At 42.3% G+C, this 21,076-nt stretch overlaps 1 protein-coding gene across 2 annotated transcripts in view; it reads left to right on the plus strand.

The window, feature by feature from the left end:
- The window catches only part of sgcd (sarcoglycan, delta (dystrophin-associated glycoprotein)), a 431,268-nt gene that overhangs the window by 402,630 nt on the left and 7,562 nt on the right, over window positions 1-21,076 (plus strand). For both annotated transcript variants that reach the window (XM_085471058.1, XM_085471056.1), the window contains one exon: window positions 14,033-14,156. In XM_085471058.1, the coding sequence (XP_085327184.1) occupies window positions 14,033-14,156 (124 nt within the window). The remainder of the gene's footprint in view (window positions 1-14,032; window positions 14,157-21,076) is intronic.

Here is a 21,076-nt window from a genome sequence, read left to right on the forward strand (position 1 = left end):
TTTGGGTTGAATTTATGGTAACATTATAGTAACTTAAAGATTATGGCTTTGGTAATGCACACCTGAATGCTTCACACCTGCAAACAACCAAAACTTCTGCTTTTGTAGAGGTGCTCACACTTCCTGATGATCAGCTGTTCAGCTACATATGATTGACAGCATGTAGCTGTTATTTACCCCTCAAATGCAGAGTCTTGTGAAAACTTTCTTTATCACATGACTGCAGAGTTTCCATTATTCTTTTTAGGAATATACTTGGACTTGCCTCAAGGCGCATCAACATGCCTCGAGGCGGTCCAGTACACCATTTGCAACCACTGGATTAACCTACCATGACCCCAGCAGTTACAAAGGTTTGGCCTTAACACAGCAGCACTCCAGCTACAGCAGACTGCAGTGCTCTTTAGACGGAAAATGTTCATGTTGTTGCAGTAAATGTTATATGCATGATCTTTCTATCTATATAGCACAATGGTATTCTTTGATCTGAACTGAATGAGAGGGACAGCGGTAGAAAGACTGTGAAGTGAAAATGAGAAAATCTGGAGAAAGAAAAGGGGGAGAAAAGGGGTGACAAAAGTATGGAGCGTGAAGATTAAAGAATAAGAGGGGGTGAGAACAAAAGAGACGCAAGTGACAGTGAAAGAGTTTGAAAGTATAAGAAACTGGGAGGGGGGGGGGGGGGGGGGTTATTAAGAAAAAACACAGTATGGAAAAAATGAAAGAGGATCACTTTTGTCCGAAAGTCTGAGAAGAATAGAGTTACCAAAAAAAGAGCGTGTAAGAGAAAAACGAGACAAAAGGGGATTTTGAAGAGAACTGAAATAAAAAGAGCTTCGTGTGATAGAAGCGAAGCTATGGAGACGACTTTGATGGGATTTAGGGGTCAAATAGAAAACGACAAATAACTAATAAGAGCATTTCAGTGGTGTTTGCATTGAGATGAACTGAAAGCATCAATCACTGCTGCTTCCTTTCTGAATCATTCGTTCAAATAATAAGAAAGTGATACTTTTACATCACTGATGCAATACATCGTTTCCTAGGTGACACTCCAAAGCCTGTCGTCAGGTCACTGTCCACACAACACAAGAGTCTATAGTCAGGCGTAGTTTTTCTTCCCTCTTCCCCTTTGTTGATGCATCTTTGGTGACAACTAGCCAATTGAGAATGAAATATGGCCCAAACTATCCAATTATGTCAGAAAAAGGCGAGCGAGCTCGTTGGTGCATGGCTAAAATCTAATCTTACCCTAATCTCTCCCAGCTCCTTGGCAGGTAGCAATCGAGGAATCAAATCCTATTTCAGGATATCATATTAACCCCTAACACATTTTCGGGCAGCCAGACACACATCCCAGCCAGAGCCGCCGCTTCTCATCAAGCCATAACCGTTACATCCATCTGCGTGGTAATACCTTGTCAACAGGATGTGTCTTTGCATCTGAAGAATGCCTTTGTGATTCGCCCGCACTGGCAAATTTGAAAGCGCAGCTTCATTTGTATCCCGACCAACTGAGAGATAAAGGGAATATATGTATGAAGCAATATAAAGGAAAGCGAATGCAGGAGGGGAAGAGAACAAAAAAGCAGAACAGAAACAAAATGGGAGCATCAGTGAGAAGAACTTTTTCTCCCTTTGAATGAAATAACACGTGAAGGTCCTCATGGAAACTTTGGTAGACTTGCATTAGCCTGATCTGTCCCTCGGTTCTTCGTGTATCTTGTAGCGCTTCGCCGTGCACGGTAGCGTAATGGGACTGGGACTGAGACCATGGTGATGGACAGAAACAAAAAAGGTTAGAGACAGTCGGGAACCCAGCGTTCCCTCCAGTAACTCCAGTAACTCTTCTTCTGCCTGTATTGATTACATTTTTATCATTTTAACGTTGTTAGCACCGTTAGACACTCTAATGATGACGCAAAGGCTTCGACAGGCAAGTAAAACCAAAATAATACTGAATACTAAACAGTTTTTTAAAAATCCTAATAAATACTTAAAATATTAAAGCCAGTAAAGAAATTACATCCGTCTTCCTGTACCGTGTATGTTCTGGAACAGCCAGAAGGGCCCACCTGCTGCCTTTGAAAATGAGGCTAGTTTCTGCCTGCTTTCCCTGCGACTGCACCTCCTCTTGTAACCACACGTGTTAGGTGTAGCGTGAAGCTGGAGAGACCGGTGGAGTTAAACAATATCGAGCTGATGACATGTTGTGCTGCCGTAAGTGCAGTAAAACCTTTCCAACAAGCATCAGACAGAACATCACAGCAGCGAAAGCAGGAGAGCGAGACGCAGACGGGAGCGTGTTAGCCGTCATGTCAACTCTCCTGACCACAGTTTGTGATTCGGTGAAAAACATATTGTAAAGGAAAAGCTGCTGGCAGTGCGCTGCTGCTAATCCATGACACAGTAAACCATGAGCAACATAGAACTGAACTGAATAGATCAGCCCGTGGTCACGATATCCAAACCAATCCAAATATCAGCTCAGTGCATCCCTACTAACAGGTTCATCATTTTAACTAGGCCTAATAAAACAAACTGAAAATGAAAGTGAGTCTGAATAGAACTGAATTCAGTCGGCTTCTATTTAAACCCCACAAACTCCCACGACTCCAGGACACACGCGCGGTCTTTTCCAACACCTAGAACAACAGTGTAGAGTCACAGAAACAAACCAACCCCCACATCACACAGTTCTCCCCCAGCCTATGTAACCTCAGAGAGGTGATTGCTGACTCGGTCCAGCTGCCAAATGAGGGTAATGAGCAGCAGGTGCGTCCTGGAGAGAGGGCAGAGTGAAAGAGAGACAGAGGGGTAGGAGGAGCAAGAGACGAGGAGGCGGAGAGAGAACAACACCACACCCACACAAGGGCAATTTCAAGAGGAGGGCCCACTAGGGCCGTAACATCCCCGTGTGCTGATGGTAGAATGATGAACACAGGGAGGAAGCCAGGTGCAGCCATTTATACATACAGGTTGGGATGATGAGGGCAGTGTAGAGGATTAACAGTTTACACACTGTAGAAATGCAATTTCTTTATCGAAGCTAGCAGTGAAGCACACCTGTTCGTCATCAAATAATGAAACACAGGGCGGCTCCATCTTAAATCACCTGATAGGTCACATGACCACAACCAATGGGAATAATATCCAATCAGAACCACGTCTTATAGAGGACAAACAGCTGATCAATAATCTAGGAGTAATACATATCTCCTCGGCACAAAAAATCAGTGCTGAGAAAGACGCCAGCCTCACGGCGGTGACGATGTGCGCTGATTCTTCCTGTTTTAAGGTAAAGAAGAAGAGCATGAAGAGATCATATGGAAACAATCAAGATGCAAAACTATAGAAAACAGAATAAATAACCACACACAACAAAAACTCTGTGAACGTCCTGAATTTGAGCCTTACTTCAAGACGTTTTTGCTGCTGCAAAGAGACACAGCCTTGATAGTCATGTGACAGCAGTGCGGGCCAATAGAAGAGAAGGGGCCAAACTCCAAAGCTGTCCCACAGATTAATTTTCAGACTGCTTTTTATGCTTTGGACAGATTTAAACACTTGCTTGAGGCTCAGTGTGAACGTTCACAATGAAAGGACTTGACCTTAAAGGTGCTTTAAAATCACCTGTTCCTTTTGTATTAAATAACTCTCACGTGGACGTCCGCTCTGTCTCGTGTTTTTATTGTCCTCTAGAGTACTTCAGCACGAGGCAACAGCGCTGCAGAAACTGAAATTATAGTGCAGAAGTCACGGCGCTGCCAACCAAGCTGACCACTGTGATCTGTGAAGAAATCACAGATTCAATGAGCGCTGCCTTCAGCTCTTTCTCCTCTTCTTATATCCCATCTGCCCTCCTCTCCATCTCCAATCTCCTCTCCCTTCTCTCGCCTCGCTTTCATTTGCCGTCTTCTCTCTCCATCCTCACCCTGCCCCTCCTCCTCATCCTCATCTTCTTGCCTCAATTACCTCGATCTTCATTCACCTCTCCCTGTCACACCAGGTTCTGATCTCCCTCCTTTCATCCCTCATTCGTCCTCCCATGTCACCCTTTCTTTTTGTTTCATTAATCCGAGCCTAAGCAGTTTGAAAAAGAACAAAACTGCAACAACAAAAAGAAATATTTATTCAGCAGATAGCGCCATGACAAAAGAGATCACGACTCAAGGTGGCCTCCCTCTGCAGGCACATTTAGCACATCTGAGCATTATCACAACCAAGAGAAAAGAATTAAGACAGCACATCCAAGCCCTTATTTCCCCTCCTCCCCCCTCTGTCTGTCCTCTCTAATATCACACCCACTCCTTTCTTCTTCCTCGCTGTCCTCCACACCTTCTGCTCACACTGATCTTGGTAATTGAGAGGATGGCCTGCTCTCCAGCAGAGTGTACGAGTGACCAATCATAAAGCCCCGCGAAGCGATCAGCAGCACTCTTACTGCCCCAGATTGCCATTTAACCTATGATTTTCTATGTAGCACAAAGGCAGCCCGTTCCAACTCAACATAGCTTACACTATATTTATAACACCAAACAGCTCTGACCGCTGCAAACGGTGGCAGCTAATCAGGCGAAGGCGCCGTGGCCAAGGACAAAGGAGTCAGGCGCAGCCAACGGGGAGCGTGCAGACGCCGCCTGCAGGCTTCGGTCTGTGCAAGTTTACAGTCGATGTCATTAAAAAAAACACACCAGTTGTTATCTGAAGGCAGACAATATGAGGAGGAAGTGTGAAGAGTTATTAACCTTTGATTGTAGTTGTAGATATGAGGCAGGGCCGAGAAAGGAGAGAGAGGAAATGAGGATGTCCAAAAGTGGAATGGAAGACATGAAAGAGAGCGAGATGAAACTGTATTGATCGCTGTGGGGAAATGAGGCGGTGGCAGCCGCGAAACTAATAGGCGACAGCAAGGGAATAAAGGTAAGAGTCAAAAGACGAATAACAGGCAGAGGAATATATTATTATAAAGTGGAAGTACATAAATATCCCACAGCCTGATGGAAGGATCACATTAAAGAAGCATTCTTCACTTTGACATCTGTTCTGTACACACAGCTTCTGTTTTAAGTCTGGATTTTTTTAAAATATGAAAAACACTTTATATTAGAACGAGAGGTGAGGAGATGGGAAAGAGCATGAGACAAAGTTTCAATTTGCAGGGGTGGTGAAGAGGAAATGAATACGGATACAAGCCGGGGAGAGAGAAATATTTCATTGTCTGACTCCCCGAGGAGCAACCTGGGAGAATGAGCGGAGATGAGAGAGGAGGAAGGCCTTTAGAAGGAGTAATAGAGGAGGATTTCTTTTTATAACCTGCCTTCCACTGACACAGAATATGTCTGAGGTCCTTTGAACGCTGAACAAACTTCTTCGTCTTGCGGTGTATTCATTTTTATTTATTTATACAGGACAAGGACGAGCAGCAGCCTTTGACCTTTGGATTATTTAAAGTCAGTTTCCGTTGGATTTCCCTCAGTATCTCCTCGTTCCTGCCTCTTTCTTGTCTTTCCTGTTTATACCTTCATCCTTCTTTACCTTTAATGTCTCTAGTCTGTGTTTAGTATTTGCTTTACGATTGTTTTCTACTTTGAAGCTTAGTTTTCTTTTCATATCCTGTGCAGATTTTACTTGTTTCATGGTTTTCACTTGTGTCTAGTCCCACTTGCTGTTATTTGTCAATCAACCTTCAGTATATAAATATTCCTGTCCTCCTTCTTGTGTCTACCTCTTGTGATTTGTTAGATTTTATGCTTTTTATATTTCTTTATCAGCACCTTTTGTTGGAATTCGCTCCATCACGTGTTCTGTATTTTCTACTTTCACCTCGTGGCAGAATTGGTAGCAGTGTGGTTTCCTTGCATGGACTCAGCTGTTAAATGTGGTCACAAATTAAAATTAGAGGTTTTAGGAGCTTACGATTTAGGAGGTTTGCCTGCTTTGTATCCATGTGTTTGGGATCTTTGTCCTGTTAGAACACTCATTTGTGTTTCAACCATCCTGCTGTTGATTTGAGGTGAAGTTGTCCTCCTTCATCATTCAATCCACTTTGTGCCAAAACCACTGGCAGCAAAACATCTGTAGAGCATGATGCGACCCCCCACCATGCTTGACAGCTAGTATAAAGCTCTTGGGTTTGAAAGCCTCACCTTTGTTCTAAAAGAATACATGTTGTCATTGTGGCAAAATATCTATTGTTGTGCCATCTGACTGTAAAACTACATAAGTACACTTTAAAAGTAGAATGGGAGGCAGAGCCTTCAGTTTTCAGGCCCCTCTTCTGTGGAACCAGCTTCCAGTTTGGATTCGGGAGACAGACACTATCTCTACTTTCAAGATTAGGCTTCAAACTTTCCTTTTTGCTAAAGCATATAGTTAGGGCTGGACCAGGTGACCCTGAATCCTCCCTTAGTAATGCTGATTCTCATGATTCCCATGATGCATTGAGTATTTCTTCTTCACTCTCTGCATTGAATCATATCTGTTATTAACCTCTGTCTCTCTTCCACAGCATGTCTTTATCCTGTCTTCCTTCTCTCACCCCAACCGTTTGCAGCAGATAGCCCCGCCCCTCCCTGAGCCTGGTTGGAGGTTTCTTCCTGTTAAAAGGGAGTTTTTCCTTCCCACTGTCGCCAAAGTGCTGCTCATAGGGGTCATATGATTATTGGGTTTTTCTCTGTATGTAAGGGTCTACATTACAATATAAAGCACCTTGAGGCGGCTATTGTTGTGATTTGGTGCTGTATAAATAAGATTGAATTGAATAAAACACTTAAGCTGTCAACAGGAAAGCTAAATGCCTTCTAATATCTATCAAGCCTGAAGGTGTTGATTTTGGAGCAGGGGTTCCTCCGACTTCTAAGCAAAGTGATGCGAGTAATACATCGTCATCAACTGATAGCGTTTTGACCTAGAAGTCCATGAGAAAACAGGAGTGAGCTCTCTTGATACATAACTGTATTATACGCATGGCTGATGAGTTTATATCCTTAATCACTAGTTTGAAATCCTACTGAATGCAATACAATGGCTATGCTGTAATTTATGTTCCCCGTTAGAGTCAAACAGATGATCAAGCACGCTATGCTTTAGGGTGGGACTCTCTTCTGAATGAGTTGCTACAGCGTCTCCGGTTTTTTAGCCACATCCACCAACTGACGTGACTTTTATGTTCTGAGTGCTACCAGAGTTGACAAGGAGCTGAAATACAGTTGGTCAGGTTCCAAAAAAGTGGGTTACTTAGTTTGAAAACACTCATCGTGATACTCCGTCATCAAACTTGCACTCAAACCCTGAATTTGAGAGGCGATGAGAAAAGTCCGAAGAGTAATGAGGAGCTGGATGTTCTCAGTCATCGGCATTCAGGGCTTTTTTCTTTGGCTTGAAGAGGCATTTCAGTATTCTCCGAACCACCTCTATGGGATCAATTTTTACTCCCTTGTTTTGCAAAGTGTAAGATTAAAGTCTAGTCCATGCTCTCTTAATGTCCAGATACAACAGTTTTAAATTGTGTTGTCTCTAATCTGTTTTTATTTGCCCTCCAGTGACACAGCTCGCTGAGAATACAAATCGATCACGGCAGGCAAAAACTATAGAAATGAGCACGGGGCTGATATACAGTAATGAGTGATTCGTCAGAAATGTTCAGTAGCAGAGAAAGGAAGTTAACCGAAGGACTGATTCACACCATCTATACAGAGCACGTCTTTATAAGAGCGCTTATCATAAAGACTAAGCACGCGGTCAAGTCAATCAGCCACAATGACATTATGTTATTAACGACTATGTATTTAATTAATTACCAGCCTCTGTTCAATGTGCAGTAATTAATATGCAGTGGGGATTAACCCTTGTGGCAGAGATCAAGGGATAAAGCAAAGGAAGCTGAAGTTTCAATTTGGTAATTCGCTCATTTGCCTGGAACAGAGGTTTCTTTAGTTCGAGCTCACTGGTGTTACAAATACAGTAACTGCTGGGATTTTAAATGAAAAAACAACATGTCAGCATGGCTTCTTAGTTTAATCAAACTACTTTATTACCAAGGGTAATGTCAGGGACATTATAATAGGAAATAATTACCAATATTCTCACCAACTTCATTACGTACACCTTGCTACTTCCAGGTTGGACCCCCTTCTTGTTTCTTTAAGTCTTTATGAAATGCAACGCGATGCTAGAAACATTCCTCAGAGATTTTGGTCAGTATTGACATGATAGCATCACTACCAACACGTGCTGCAGATTTGTCAGCTGCACATCAACGATGTAGCTCTGCCATTCCACCACATCAGAGATGTGATTGAGTTCCGGTGACTCTGGAGGCCAGTTTTAGATAGCCAAGCTTGATCCATTGATACAGAGTTATAAAGACGTAGACGTGGTCACCAACAATACTCAGGTACGCTGTGGTGTTTGAAGAGGCTCAGCTGGTGGGATCCAAAAAATATCTCCCCACATCATTACTCCACCACCCTGACCTGAAACTACAAGGCAGGATGGATCCATGTTGTTTGTGATAAATTCACCACTGAATGCCACAGAAGGAATTGAGACTGGTCTTCATGTCCTTGCCTCCCGAAAAAAATGCCAATCAACAACTGTCCAGTGCTAGTGTCCATTTTTGCTTTTCCTTGGCTGAGTTACTGTAGCTCATGGGGTAGAGCAGGTAATCTCGTGGTTTGAGCCCCGTTTGCCAAATATCCTCGGACTTGCTCTCCAATGCATCCTTTGGAGTGTGAGTCTGTGTGGATATTAGACAACAAGCACTTAAGCATAGAAAAAAGTGTTTGTATGTATGGGAGTGAGGTATGTTGTATAAAGTGCTCTGGTGCTCAGGTAGTGTGGAAAGCGCTACATAAGAGTCAGTCCGTTTACCAAGTAGACTGCAACAAACTATCAAAGTGTGACTGAAAACAAAGCTTTATTCTTTTCTTTTTAAACAGGTATATGTGGCATCAGCACAAGCAGGATTTTCTATTTTTAATGCAAGAATGAATAACCTGTTCTAGAAGGACTTTAGAATAATAACACAATCGTACGCATATAAAAAAGTCAGTACTGTAAATTTATCTTTCTCTCCATATTAAACTCCTCTGAACTGACGTCCTGTCATTTGAAGAGCTTTAAGCTACTTTGGTCATGAAACGAAGAAAATCCTGGAATTTCTTTCCTCCCAGATAACCCGACGCCGAACTCTGAAACTAAAGTGAACTTTGCTGCTGGTTTTCTTTCTTGCCTCTTTCAACATTTCCATCTGGTGCAACTGTAGTACAGCGCCTCAGTGTTCTTTGTTCTCGGGGGAACGCAGGTCACCACCCAGGTGAATTTATTCATTAATGATGCCAGGAGCAAACTCGAGGGATGACACCAGCATCTAGAGATTGTTAGCACACATGGGTTCATCTACCATCTTATTCTTGTGCTTCTTCTGTAATCTCTGTTACTCTCACCGATGCAACTTGCATGACTTTACTCCCTGTTGTGATTTTTCTCATATAGATTTCTTATATATTGCATATAAACAGTTTCAGAGTTCTGTTATATGGATTTTCAGAAATTTATAGTGTATTTTTTTTAAACTTTCTTCTTATTTCTAGCTTTTCTCATCATGTTTGACAGGAAGGAAAAATGTGAAAATACAGGTGTGCACACTTTTAATTTACTTTGCAGTTTTTTGCTCAGGTGAATGTTTAGTAGTACTTAGCTGAACTGCAGAGCTGGGTAATAGTTCCTCACTGCAATCGATGTTTCTACACCTTTCACATAAGTATTCCTGTAATTATTTGTGCATTTTAAACTTAAAGCGGAGTGTTCAAGCAGATACACAACTTCCAGTTCAAGACTGTGTATTTAAAGAGTGGAGGAGTTCGTTATAATCTTAGCTTTAAAATACAGTTAAAAGAAACTTTAGAGGGTAATTTACAGTAGACTAAAAATATGCACAGAGCCAGTGATTAATCACACTTTGCAAGTCATATAGAAGCTTTGATTTATGAGTTTGTTTCTTACTCCACCACCACCGCCAAAAAACTCTTCAGCAATGCCGTCTCCGAGTAGTTTCTGTCTTACCTTTCTACTTTATAAACGAGAATCCCTGCTGTAATAAATAAACCAGTCAACACATCATGTTTATCTGGGTTTTAAATGCATGAAAAAAGATTTGGAAACAGAGTCTCAGCTGAGGAAATAGAGTGAAAACATGCTTCAGATTAACACTCTGAGTGCACAGAGGCTAAAGCTACGGCCACACGGGGGAAACAGTGGTTGGAGATAGCAGCACTAAAGTGGTTCCTTTGGATCTGTGACCACTCCGTCGGCTGCTGTCTTCATATGATAATAAAGCAGTAAATACACCATGGCTCCAACACCATTGTGAAGTTTGCTGATGACACAGTGGTGTACCCAACACCACTGTGTCATCAGTTGTTGGAGATGGCACCCAGCCATCTCCAACAACGATGAGACGGCCGACATGGATGAAGTGAAGAATCTGGCATCGTGGTGCCAGGACAACCACCTCCAGCTGAACGTCAGCAAGACCAAGGAGCTGGTGGTGGACTTCAGAAGGGGTCAGCACAGAGACTACAAGCCCATTATCATCAATGGAGCTCCAGTGGAGAGGGTGCAGTCCTTCAAGTATCTTGGTGTCCACATCTCCTCAGACCTGACATGGGCTGCCCACATTCAGGTCCAGACCAAAAAGGCTAGGCAGCGCCTGTATCACCTACGACAACTGAGGAAGTTCAGGGTCTCTCCAAAGATCCTCAGGATTTTCTATACAGGCGCTGTGGAGAGCATCCTCACACAGAACATGACATCGTGGTTTGGGAACAGCTGTGTGAAGGACCAAAAAGCTCTCCAGAGAGTGATCCGTACAGCAGAACGCTGCTGCAGGATTGCTCTCCCCCCGCTTCAGGACACCTACACCAGGAGATGCCGGACTAGAGCAGCGCAGATACTGAAGGACCCGTCCCATCCTGGCAACAAACTGTTCCAACTTCTGCAATCTGGTAGAAGGTTCCGCATCTTCCGGGCAAGGACAGAGAGACTCAAGAGGAGCTTCTATCCCCAAGCCATCCGTGCCCTAAACACACACACCCGCCCTCTCACGTCATCTTTAATTGACTGAGACAGGACTCTTCCAGACACTAAACCAAGGCACAATGTACATTTCAATTCCTATATATTCCATATATAATATATATATATATATATATATATATGTATATATATAATGTTTTTCCTCTACACCCCCCCCCCCCCAATTTTTTTGCACATGTCGAGGAGCGTGTCAGGCTACATTTCACTGTGTGTTATACTTGTATAACTATGCATGTGACAAATAAAGAACCTTGACCTTCACCTAAATAGGCGGAGCCAACAGCTGTCGCTCTCATCGGTTTGCAATTGAATGAGGTCAGTTTGGCAATTACATGCAATCTGTTTATGATAACTTTGCAAAATTTGCAATTCTGTTACTGTCTGAATCATATTCAGTATACAATATTCGGAAATTTAGTTGCTGCAGGATAGTAATTTACCTGAAGAGTTATACATAGGCACGCTGCATTCATGCATTTATACAGGAATACCACAACACAACTAGATGCTACCAATTGAAACGAGACCCTGTTCCCAAGAGCTGTGTTGCAGTTGAGTTGTGCTCATCGGCACAGACTGACTCTGCTAGAGATTACGTTAGCTGGGTTGTGTTTGCAGTCTGTGTATAATTCTTAGATGATAAATGAATTTTTTAATATGTTACCAGCCTGAATTGGATCACAATTGTTTGGAAACAGGTTGCCTCCCAACAACCAACCCACGGTGGTTGTTGCAGCTGCTTATAATAAACTCTCCAGCCACACCAAAAGGCCTGAAAGACCAAAGACGGCAGCTAAACTCAATAACAACGTTGTTTCCAACAAAAACGCATTCACAACATTTAACCAAATTAAGAACACTCAAAGAGGTGGGCCTATCATTGTTCTGGATAAATGAGACGCCCTCATGAACACAGAAGCTTTACAACACAAACCACTGGTTTTAAGGACAGATGACACTTTCCAAAGAAAACCTGTAAAAGAACCTGTTTCAGAAAAGTTCTGGAAAAAATCTTTGGACAGATGAAACCAAGGTGAAAAAATATGAAGTAGGAGAGAAACACTCACATTCTCAGTATACTGCATCACCTGTTAGTTACGGTGGATTTAGTTTGTATGTGTGGCTGCCAGTGGAACTGCTGATAGAAACAGGATGACTTCTGATGTGTACAGAGCTGTTCTCTCTGCTCAGACTCAGAAAACAGAGCAAACCTGATCAGACAGCAAATAACGACCCAAAACAAACTGCTAAAGATCCATGGTTTTGGATTCTTTTGCGTCAAAAGATCCAATCCACGAGTTTCTCAGTGCAAAGAAATGGGATATTCTTTGATTGTCACGTTTGTCATCTGATTCGTATCCAGCAGAGCAGGTTTTGCATTATTAAATAGCAAACAGAATGCAGAGAGACCCACAAACAGGGAACAACTGTGGGTGACTACAGTCAAAGCCTGACGGAGAACATCAAGCGAGGAACCTCAACATTTGGTGATGTCCATCATTTGTAGACTTCAGGCAGTCGCTGACTGCAAAGAATCCAAGTATTCGTTAGCTACGCTTCATTCAGAACAAAACCTCGCATTCTCTCGTTGTGGTATCAGCTAAAACCTTCCATGTGGAAAAAAAACCATCACGTATTTTATCCACAACCAGCGTGGTGACAGGAAGACAGGAAGTGTACAGAGCGCTCCTGTTTAGGTTTGACTGTCGTGAGGCGTTCTGACATCTCTGCAGCTTCCTGTAGAGATCGGCTTGTGCCTCTGAGTGGTTTTGTCAAGATGTGAAGCCGAGTGGGCTGATTTTTTTTTAATCCTCATGCAGAAATTTTGAACAGCCACAGCATGCAGAGAGGGGCCGTAGTGTTCGAGTGTCAGATCCACTTTGTGCTCCATTCACAGCACTGGTTTCAGAGTGGCTGTTCTCACGTTTTTCTTCAATTCTTCAGACTGTTTTTGTTTTTTCATTACACGTAAGTTCAGGTCACTGTGGAGGAACCGCAAAGACATAAAAATGGGTAATAGAGTACTGTGCGCACAAGTCTTGATTTAGCCCTCATGTTTTAAATATTTAGCTAGAAAAACATGAAACGTGTGCAAACACAGATGGAAATAGAGGATAAAAGGCAAAAACAGAGCTTGTACAATTCTAACAAGCTTGAAAGTCAATATTTGGCTTGACCACTGTTGCTCACTCAACACTTGGAAGCAAAATATAGAGATAGCACAGTACTCTACATCCACTTTCAACTTTTTTCCCAATTTGTAACTTTTCTGGACATCTTGAAACCTGTGGCTTATTCTAACTACAAATTGTTGACGTCTTGGTGAATTAGGTATAAAACAAATGTTGGTATAATTTAAGATCATTGAAGGAATTGAAGACATGTTAGCAGCGATTCAGAGGTCTGGAACCTCCACTGTCATTCACAAATAGAAGTGGATAATCCATTCATTTGGTTTTTCTGTTAGCTGAACAGATGCTCCACGTACCCAAAACGGCCTTCACATAATTCTATACAACTGTTTATTCATAGAAACAAATATTTACTGGTAAAAGTAATGCTGTAAATGTCTGTAATGCAGTAGTCTAATGAGCAGATTTCCTTACATAAATATGTTAGTTTGACGTGAATCAAGTTTTTAAAACGTTTCCACTTTCAGTCTGATACTGATGAGCACTGGCTGTGGGTGTATTTACTAATAGAACTTATACAACTGCTGAATTTAATCTTTATTTTCTGATACATCTGTTAACTTGGTGCTTGGTTTCCATGTAAACCTTGAAGGCTCCTGTGCCATATGTATCATGTAAACTATTCACCACCCATCACACATGAATCGGTGCTCTTCCTTACCCTGTTAGAGTTCACTTCAGCCCCTCACCCTGAACGTTGTACCTGCCGTTTGTAAGCTGCTGCCTCTGTATGTTTCCAGGCTGGAGTCTCCCACCCGCTCTCTGCTGATGGAGGCCCCGAAGGGAATCCAGATCCTGGCTGAGGCCGGAGACATCCAGGCCATCTGCAGGAGCGAGCTGCGACTGGAGTCCAAAGACGGAGAGGTACTGTGTGTCCACCGAAGCAGGAGTTTATGGGGTTATGTTGGGTTTAATACAACTGGGATGTTATTTTCTGCATTTTGGCATGAGATCTCACCACACCAGGGTCTCGGGGTAAGAATAAGTCTGACGAGTCAAGAAAGCCAAAGAGTCAAGAGTTCAGACCCTGTTAAACCACAATTAAACATTTTACCTAAACTATCTGTTGCAATTTATGGACCCACTTCTAGCTTGATTTCTGCAGAATTAGTATCTGCAATTTTTGGTTGCTTGCTTACATGTGTAAGTGCAACGTAATGTACAATATGACATATTTTTCTGAAGAGTGCCTTTGAATCAGAAAGGATCTCAGCATTTTTTAAAAACCAAAAAGCCACTAAAAGTGGAATTTTTGTGTTTTTTCTTCACAAAGATGAGAAAAAACTTTTCAACCACCAACTGCATCTATTTGCATTGACCTCCATTCTCAAGATTTCCAGGAATGAAACTAGGCTGCTATTTTTATAAAATTCTGAAAGATATTTAAAGACGACACCCACACTCCATCCACAGCCTGTTTACCACGCTGCCATCTGGCAGATAAACACAAGTATCTGCTGCTGTACCACCAAACTCGTCCTGAACTTTGCTGTGAGAAGAAGCATTTTCATCTTTTTATTCATTTGTATTTTTTTCTTTAGTAGCTTTCAGCGATTAAAAGAATAATTGATTAATCGCTGTTAAGATTTCTCTGCTTCTGCTCATCACTCTCTTCGTTATGAAAATGACAGTTTTTTTAATGAGTGTTATTTGTCTCATTTGGAGTTTTGTTCATTCATTTCTAATCGACTTTAACGAACTCCACCAAACAGGGCCAGCAGGCTAGTTTGAAGCTTCCCATACTAACCTCATTAAAATGGTGCCAGCAGAAGTGACTGTATGTATGAATGTATTCCAACACAGTTTCAATTAGCTAAAAAAATCCCAGCGAATAATAAATATTCTTTATTTTCTTATACCGAGCCTTCAGGTCATCGTCGATCTGAAACACGGCGTCTCTTTTTAAGGACTAGAGGAAAGAAAAAAATCGATTATATTCACTTTCAGTTCCATGTTACCCTCTTAGATGCTGGTAGACTTGCATTATTTACAATTCAAGATAATACAGTAAACGTATTCATACATGTGCTCTCCTCAGATCAAAACCTCCTTTCATTTATAGCCAGCTTTCTGCTGATTGGTTGCCCTTTCTGATTAACATGCACGTGGGTGGGGCTGACTGCATTAGCATCACATTGCCATTGACTCTGCCTGCACAGTATGAATGCTGCAACCTGTGCAGGATTCATTATAGCGCTACATAGATTCACATAGCCTGTTTGCCCTTGTGTATCTAACTTCCTCTCTTTTAAAAATCTGTGCCTGCACTGTTAGCCATCAAGCACACAATGAGTGGTTTGAGGTAAAAACTTCTTCCTGTCTTTGAGTCCTGTTACTCTAAAAGTGGTTTTTGCACAAAGCTCTCGCTCTGCGCACCGACAACAAGTTAACAAATTAACTTTTCTTGTCCTGCGGCCATGCTGGCTGATGGGGATCCATCTCAATTCAGCATTTTCTCCTGTCCAAACTTATTTTTAGCAAACATCGATCCAAACAATAGCTGGCTTCCTTCGCCAACATGGGCCGGCGTTCTCATAATGGCTGGTGGCAATTTCCCACATGCTGGCCGTGCACCAGGATCTGTAAGAGCCTCGCGGAAAAAAGAGAACATAAGATGATTGGTGGTCTGTTTTATACTCTCTCATCCTCCTTTTACTAATTATTTCCCCACAGTGTCTCCTATGTGCTGCTAGCTTCCATTTCCATCCATCTTTCCAGTTTTCCGTCCTTCCTTCCTCCTTTCTCTGCCCTCTTTCTGTCGTAAACTTTGCTTGTTTACCCCCCCACCTTCCAAATTCGTTCATCCACTCATGCTGCTTCCTTCCTTCTTTCATCCTTTCCTTCCTGCTCCTAAATTCCCCCAACCATCCCCTGATTCGTTACACACATCAGTCTTCACATTCATCACGGCCGGCTGCGCTGATAAAAGGATTTCCCTCCTTAGGTTGCACCAGTCGTGTCATGTCAAATCTGCTAAAATCAGCGGAGGAGGATTAGGAAGAAGAAAGTGTTTAAAAGTTTCCCACAAAAACTGTTTCGTACATTAAGACAGACTGCTGATATGAGATGGACACAGGGAGGGAGGGAGGGCGGGCGGGAGGCGGTCTCAGGAAGGTGCCCTTGAATCCAGTTTAGTCCAATTAAATGCAATCTCACAGATTTCATGGATGTGTGGTCAGAAATGAGGCTGTTGGACTAACGGTGGGCAGTGCATATAATTAGAATCGCGTTCTCACACTCCATTAGGGTTGCAAATGTCCATTTGTCAAACCTCTGTCTAACACACATTCACGCTCCCCCTCTCTCCTCAGGCGCCGCCACTGCAATTACAGAAAGGTTTTGGCTATTAGACACCCACAGACCACACAGGCAGATAATGAAATAGAGTCGTGCACACTCTTCTCGAAGCATTTTTTTAAAGCACGCAAAGAACGACCCGTAATTCCCGAGCGCACATGCGCAGTGACTTAAGGCGTCCTTGTTACAGCCATCTGGACAGGCTGCACTTCACATGTGTAGCTGCTGGCATGTTTAATTACAAGGACGCTGCATCAAGTGTGAGCTGAACACCGGTGCTGTCATAGTTCAACCTTAATTGACTCTCTGTTGGTTATCCACCAAGGTGAGACAGACCAGTGCAGATTTACATCACAGCCCGCACCAGTTAGCAAGAAAGGCCACGCAGTCTGTCTGAGACGGGCAAGGAAGACACTGGCAGTTACACAAGAAAGTCATCACATGCAAGCACAAACTGTTGTGAAGCCCGCGGAGATGCATTTAAACATTTTCATCACGAGACCCTCGAAAGCTGTTTTCTCTCTGACAGAATACAGAGAAACAAACTAGAAGCTAAGTTCGGATGCACAAGAGTCTGAAACCATAACTGTACATACATTTACAAAAAGAAACGTTACCTTGTCGAATCTATAAACTCAACAAATGTGGGTGTTTGTTAAGTGTTGGTGTCGTTGCTCCAAAAAGTAATTTATTACACATCACACGTGAGTAAATGTCGGTCTTAGCCCATCCTAAAAGTGTTCATTTGTGGAACCAGGGTTCTCTCTTTTGAGATACGTGGACAAAAGTATTAGGCCACATATTTTTTCACTTCCCAGTTCCATTGACATGGGTGTAAAAAATCGAGCGCCTAGCCATGCAGTCTGCCTTTGCAAACATTTCCCAAAGAATGTCTTGTTGTAAAGCGCTCAATGAATTCGTGCATGGTACTGTAATAGGATGCCACAGCAAGGTCCGTAAAAGCATGGCTGGATGATTTTGGTGTGGAAAAACGTGTAGAGCCCTGACTTCAAACCCATCAACCACCTTTGAGATGAACTACAATGGAAATGGCAAGCCTGGGCTCCACATACAACATCCAGTGTCTGACCTCACAAAAGCTTTTCTGGATAAACTGACAAAAATTCCCACAGGCATGCTTCAAAATCTTGTAGAAATTCTTCACAGAAGAGTGGAAGCTGCAGTAGGGGCACGGCTTTTGGAAAAGCTAGTGTAGATGTGGCCCGATGTTTTTGCTCATATAGTGCGTGGCTCACTTGGATGGATTTACCATCATATCTTCACAAATATGCACATCAGACAAAGATAATAAAAACTGCAGATGTATGCATTATACAGGACTGATAACAACCATTAAAGAAATATTAGCTTAGCCATTAGGTGATGTCTTCCTCCTAACAGCAGGTACCTATCACCATTTAGCAGGGTGGTCGTTCCACCCTGCTAAATGGAAGTAATATGCGGTGTGTTGAGGGCTAAAAAAGCCACAGAAGTCAGCATCGGGGAAAAAGGGTAAGTGATAATATAGCTCATGCAGAGAACATTTGTATTCCTACGGGAGTCTTTTCCCTCCAAGCTGCAGGAAGCAACAGAAAACCTCTGGAGACATGAAATAAAACCGAACTGATACCTTGACCTCACCTCACCTTTACCTGCCCAACCTGTTTGTACTGTTGCCCATCACAAGCACACAGACACACGAATTTATCCCGCCGCCCACACACACATTTACACACAGGTTCTGGAGTGTCTCACACCGTCTGCCCCTCGTGGTGAAAGATTTATTCAACAGCAGCTGTCTGAGGAAGTCAGCTGAGACTCTGCTTTAAAAGTGTTCCAGGTCATTTGATGGCGATGCCTCCCCGAGGTGCACCGTAATGGCTCCTTTACCTTTTTATGGCTGGAGAGCTCCTCCTGTCCGCAGCCGGTGCAACACCAGCCTCATACGAGCCCCGGGAGGATGGGGGGAGGAGGGGATTCATGCAGCGGTGGTTTGTGGCTGTGCAGACCGAGAGAGATGGTTTGTTCCAATCAATGAGGGGAGTAAAATGAGTTATGGGTTAATGTGTTTATGGAGCAGCTTGCAGAACAACTTTTCTTAGGTTTTGCTCTCCTTTTATTGCTCAGGAGACGAGAGGAATAACTTTTGAATGAGCCGACTGTAAACTTGTAGAGGGCTTTTTTGCTTTTTATTTACCCTGTTTGGGGCTCTCTGCCAACAAAATACTTGAAAATATCCCAAAATAAAACTCTGTTCATCTGGATTTGGGGCCTCCTCAAACAAAACACCTGCTGTAGAGGGCAATTTAGTTTACAGTGAAGTCTAAGTGCTGAGGAGAAATATGATCAGGCAACCAGTTAAACAACTTCTAGTTTTACCTTCAGGTTTGATTGGTCCAAAGCACAGTGTGGTTTCCTAATAAGTGCACAGTTTTTAGTTTTCCAAATTTCAAACCTCCTAGATGGACCTAATGGCCAAGGAGCCAGACAGTTTTTAATGCTCTTGTTCAGTAGTTCTCCAGGGTTTCTGAAGGTCTTTCAAATGTTTTCTTTTACCATTTGCTGCTTTTTCAGTCATTTCCTTCAGTCAAGTCCTTGTACCTGACCATTTTCTGAGGAATTTTCTTTTGTTGTCTGCTGATGTTTGTTGAATTCTTCAATATCTTCAAGAACTTTTTACTAGCAGTCTGTTGCTAAACACATTTTTCCCATTTCTTTAGCTGATACTTTTGCAACAACAATGTAATTCCCAAGGAGCTATTAGTCACAAACACCGCACACAATGCCGAGATATGTAGTGTGTCCTTAAAAATTTGAGGAAACTGGACAAGTGGAGATCAGAAGAAGTCTAAAAACTATTTACAGCAGACAAGGAGAATCTGAAAGTGATTTCCTTAAAGGCCCTGACACAGGATGTATCTGGTCCTTCAGTTGAGCAATCTACAATTTTTTTCAAAGCATCATCAAATGGAAGTGGCTTCCTTTAGAATAGACCAAGAAGCCAATCTTAAGGATGGGAAACAGGGAGAAAAGGATGAGGTATGAAAATCTGACAGATGTCCAAGATCATCTTGACAGAACAGAGCAAAAGGCAGCCAATATCCAAAGAAAAGCTTTCAATGCGCTTCTAGAAGACTGGAGAACTATTCCTGAGGACTAAATTTCAGAAGGCTTCCCCAAAGAGCTCAGGCTGTGCTGAGGAATTAAGGTGGTCAGTCCAAATACTTTACAAATGCTGTGTTTTGCCTTATATGGTGTATTTCGATGTATCTTTGCAGGTTTTAATAAATCTCTGCACCTATTTCCAATTTTCCTAGCAAAATAGAAAGAAATGATGGGTGGTATAAGACTACAACACTGTACTGTATTTGCTATGTTTAGCATGTTAATCACAACTACATTTGGTCACCAAGAAGTCTTTCTCTTCTCTCCTGAACTCAGCCAGTCCTCAGCTAAACTGAATCGCTCTTCTTCTCTTGTCACTCTTAGCTGCCCTCAAAGTAAATCATTCACTCGTTCTCCTTGGCTTTTATTTTCCTTCTCAGGACTTCTGACTCACATAAATAGTGTCTGAAACTCCTGACACCTTCGCTCTCCCCTTCGTTGGTTGCATAGAATGTTAAGTGACCTGGATACTCAACTGCAGCAACTATCCAGTTTTTCTGACTTGAGATTTTTCCTCCCACATTTCCCAGTGTTTTCCAGCCCTTTCAGTGGACATGAGTGGAATGAATTGTAAAGGTCATGTGTTGGATTTGAAGTTAACAGCATCGCTGCACAGTAGAGTCATATTTATGATAAAAGTCACTGAGATTGCTCCTGCCTGGCATCATCTGTGCAGAAATCTCTCTAGATTGAGGCGGTGTTGTCCTACAGGATACTGCAGAGGCATGCCTTTTACCAAAATGTCATCAGTTTTAATCCCTGAAGGAGGAGAAAAGATAAAGATGAAGAGTAAAAGTAAATTTGTCAAAGCTGAGAAAAGCTGGAAACAGAGTTTAAGAGGTTTAGAAAACAGTTCTGCGTGTCTGCAGGTCAGATGATCACAAAGGTTCTTGTTGTTGGTATATACCAACAACGTATATGTATAAGATTTACACCTATTTTTCACTCATCCATCCTCAATCATACAAGTCAGAAAATCTCAGCAAGTTGATTCTGTTCATAACATTATGCAAATTATGTTAATGAGTTTGCATCAGTGCAACTTTTTAATTTATAGGATGAATTATCTGGTTTCTTTCTCCCTTGAAACGGGAGACAGTTTCTGTTTCAGACAGTAAAGATGATAAACTATGACTGATGAGTTGAGTCCATAAAATATGTAGAAGATTATTCAGGTTAAAATGAAAACCAGCAACTAAAGCAGTGAAAATGCCAAGTATCATTGACATGAAAATGAAAATTAAGAAAACAAGCAGGAATTACATCCCAGGAACTCTGGGGTGGAAATTAGTGTCAGAATTCTTCCTTCTCTAACCCACAAC

The sequence above is a fragment of the Copadichromis virginalis genome, linkage group LG10, assembly GCF_057382275.1.
Source record: "Copadichromis virginalis isolate Kocher_CV1m ecotype Utaka linkage group LG10, C_Virginalis_male_GT1.1, whole genome shotgun sequence".
NCBI lineage: Eukaryota > Metazoa > Chordata > Actinopteri > Cichliformes > Cichlidae > Copadichromis > Copadichromis virginalis.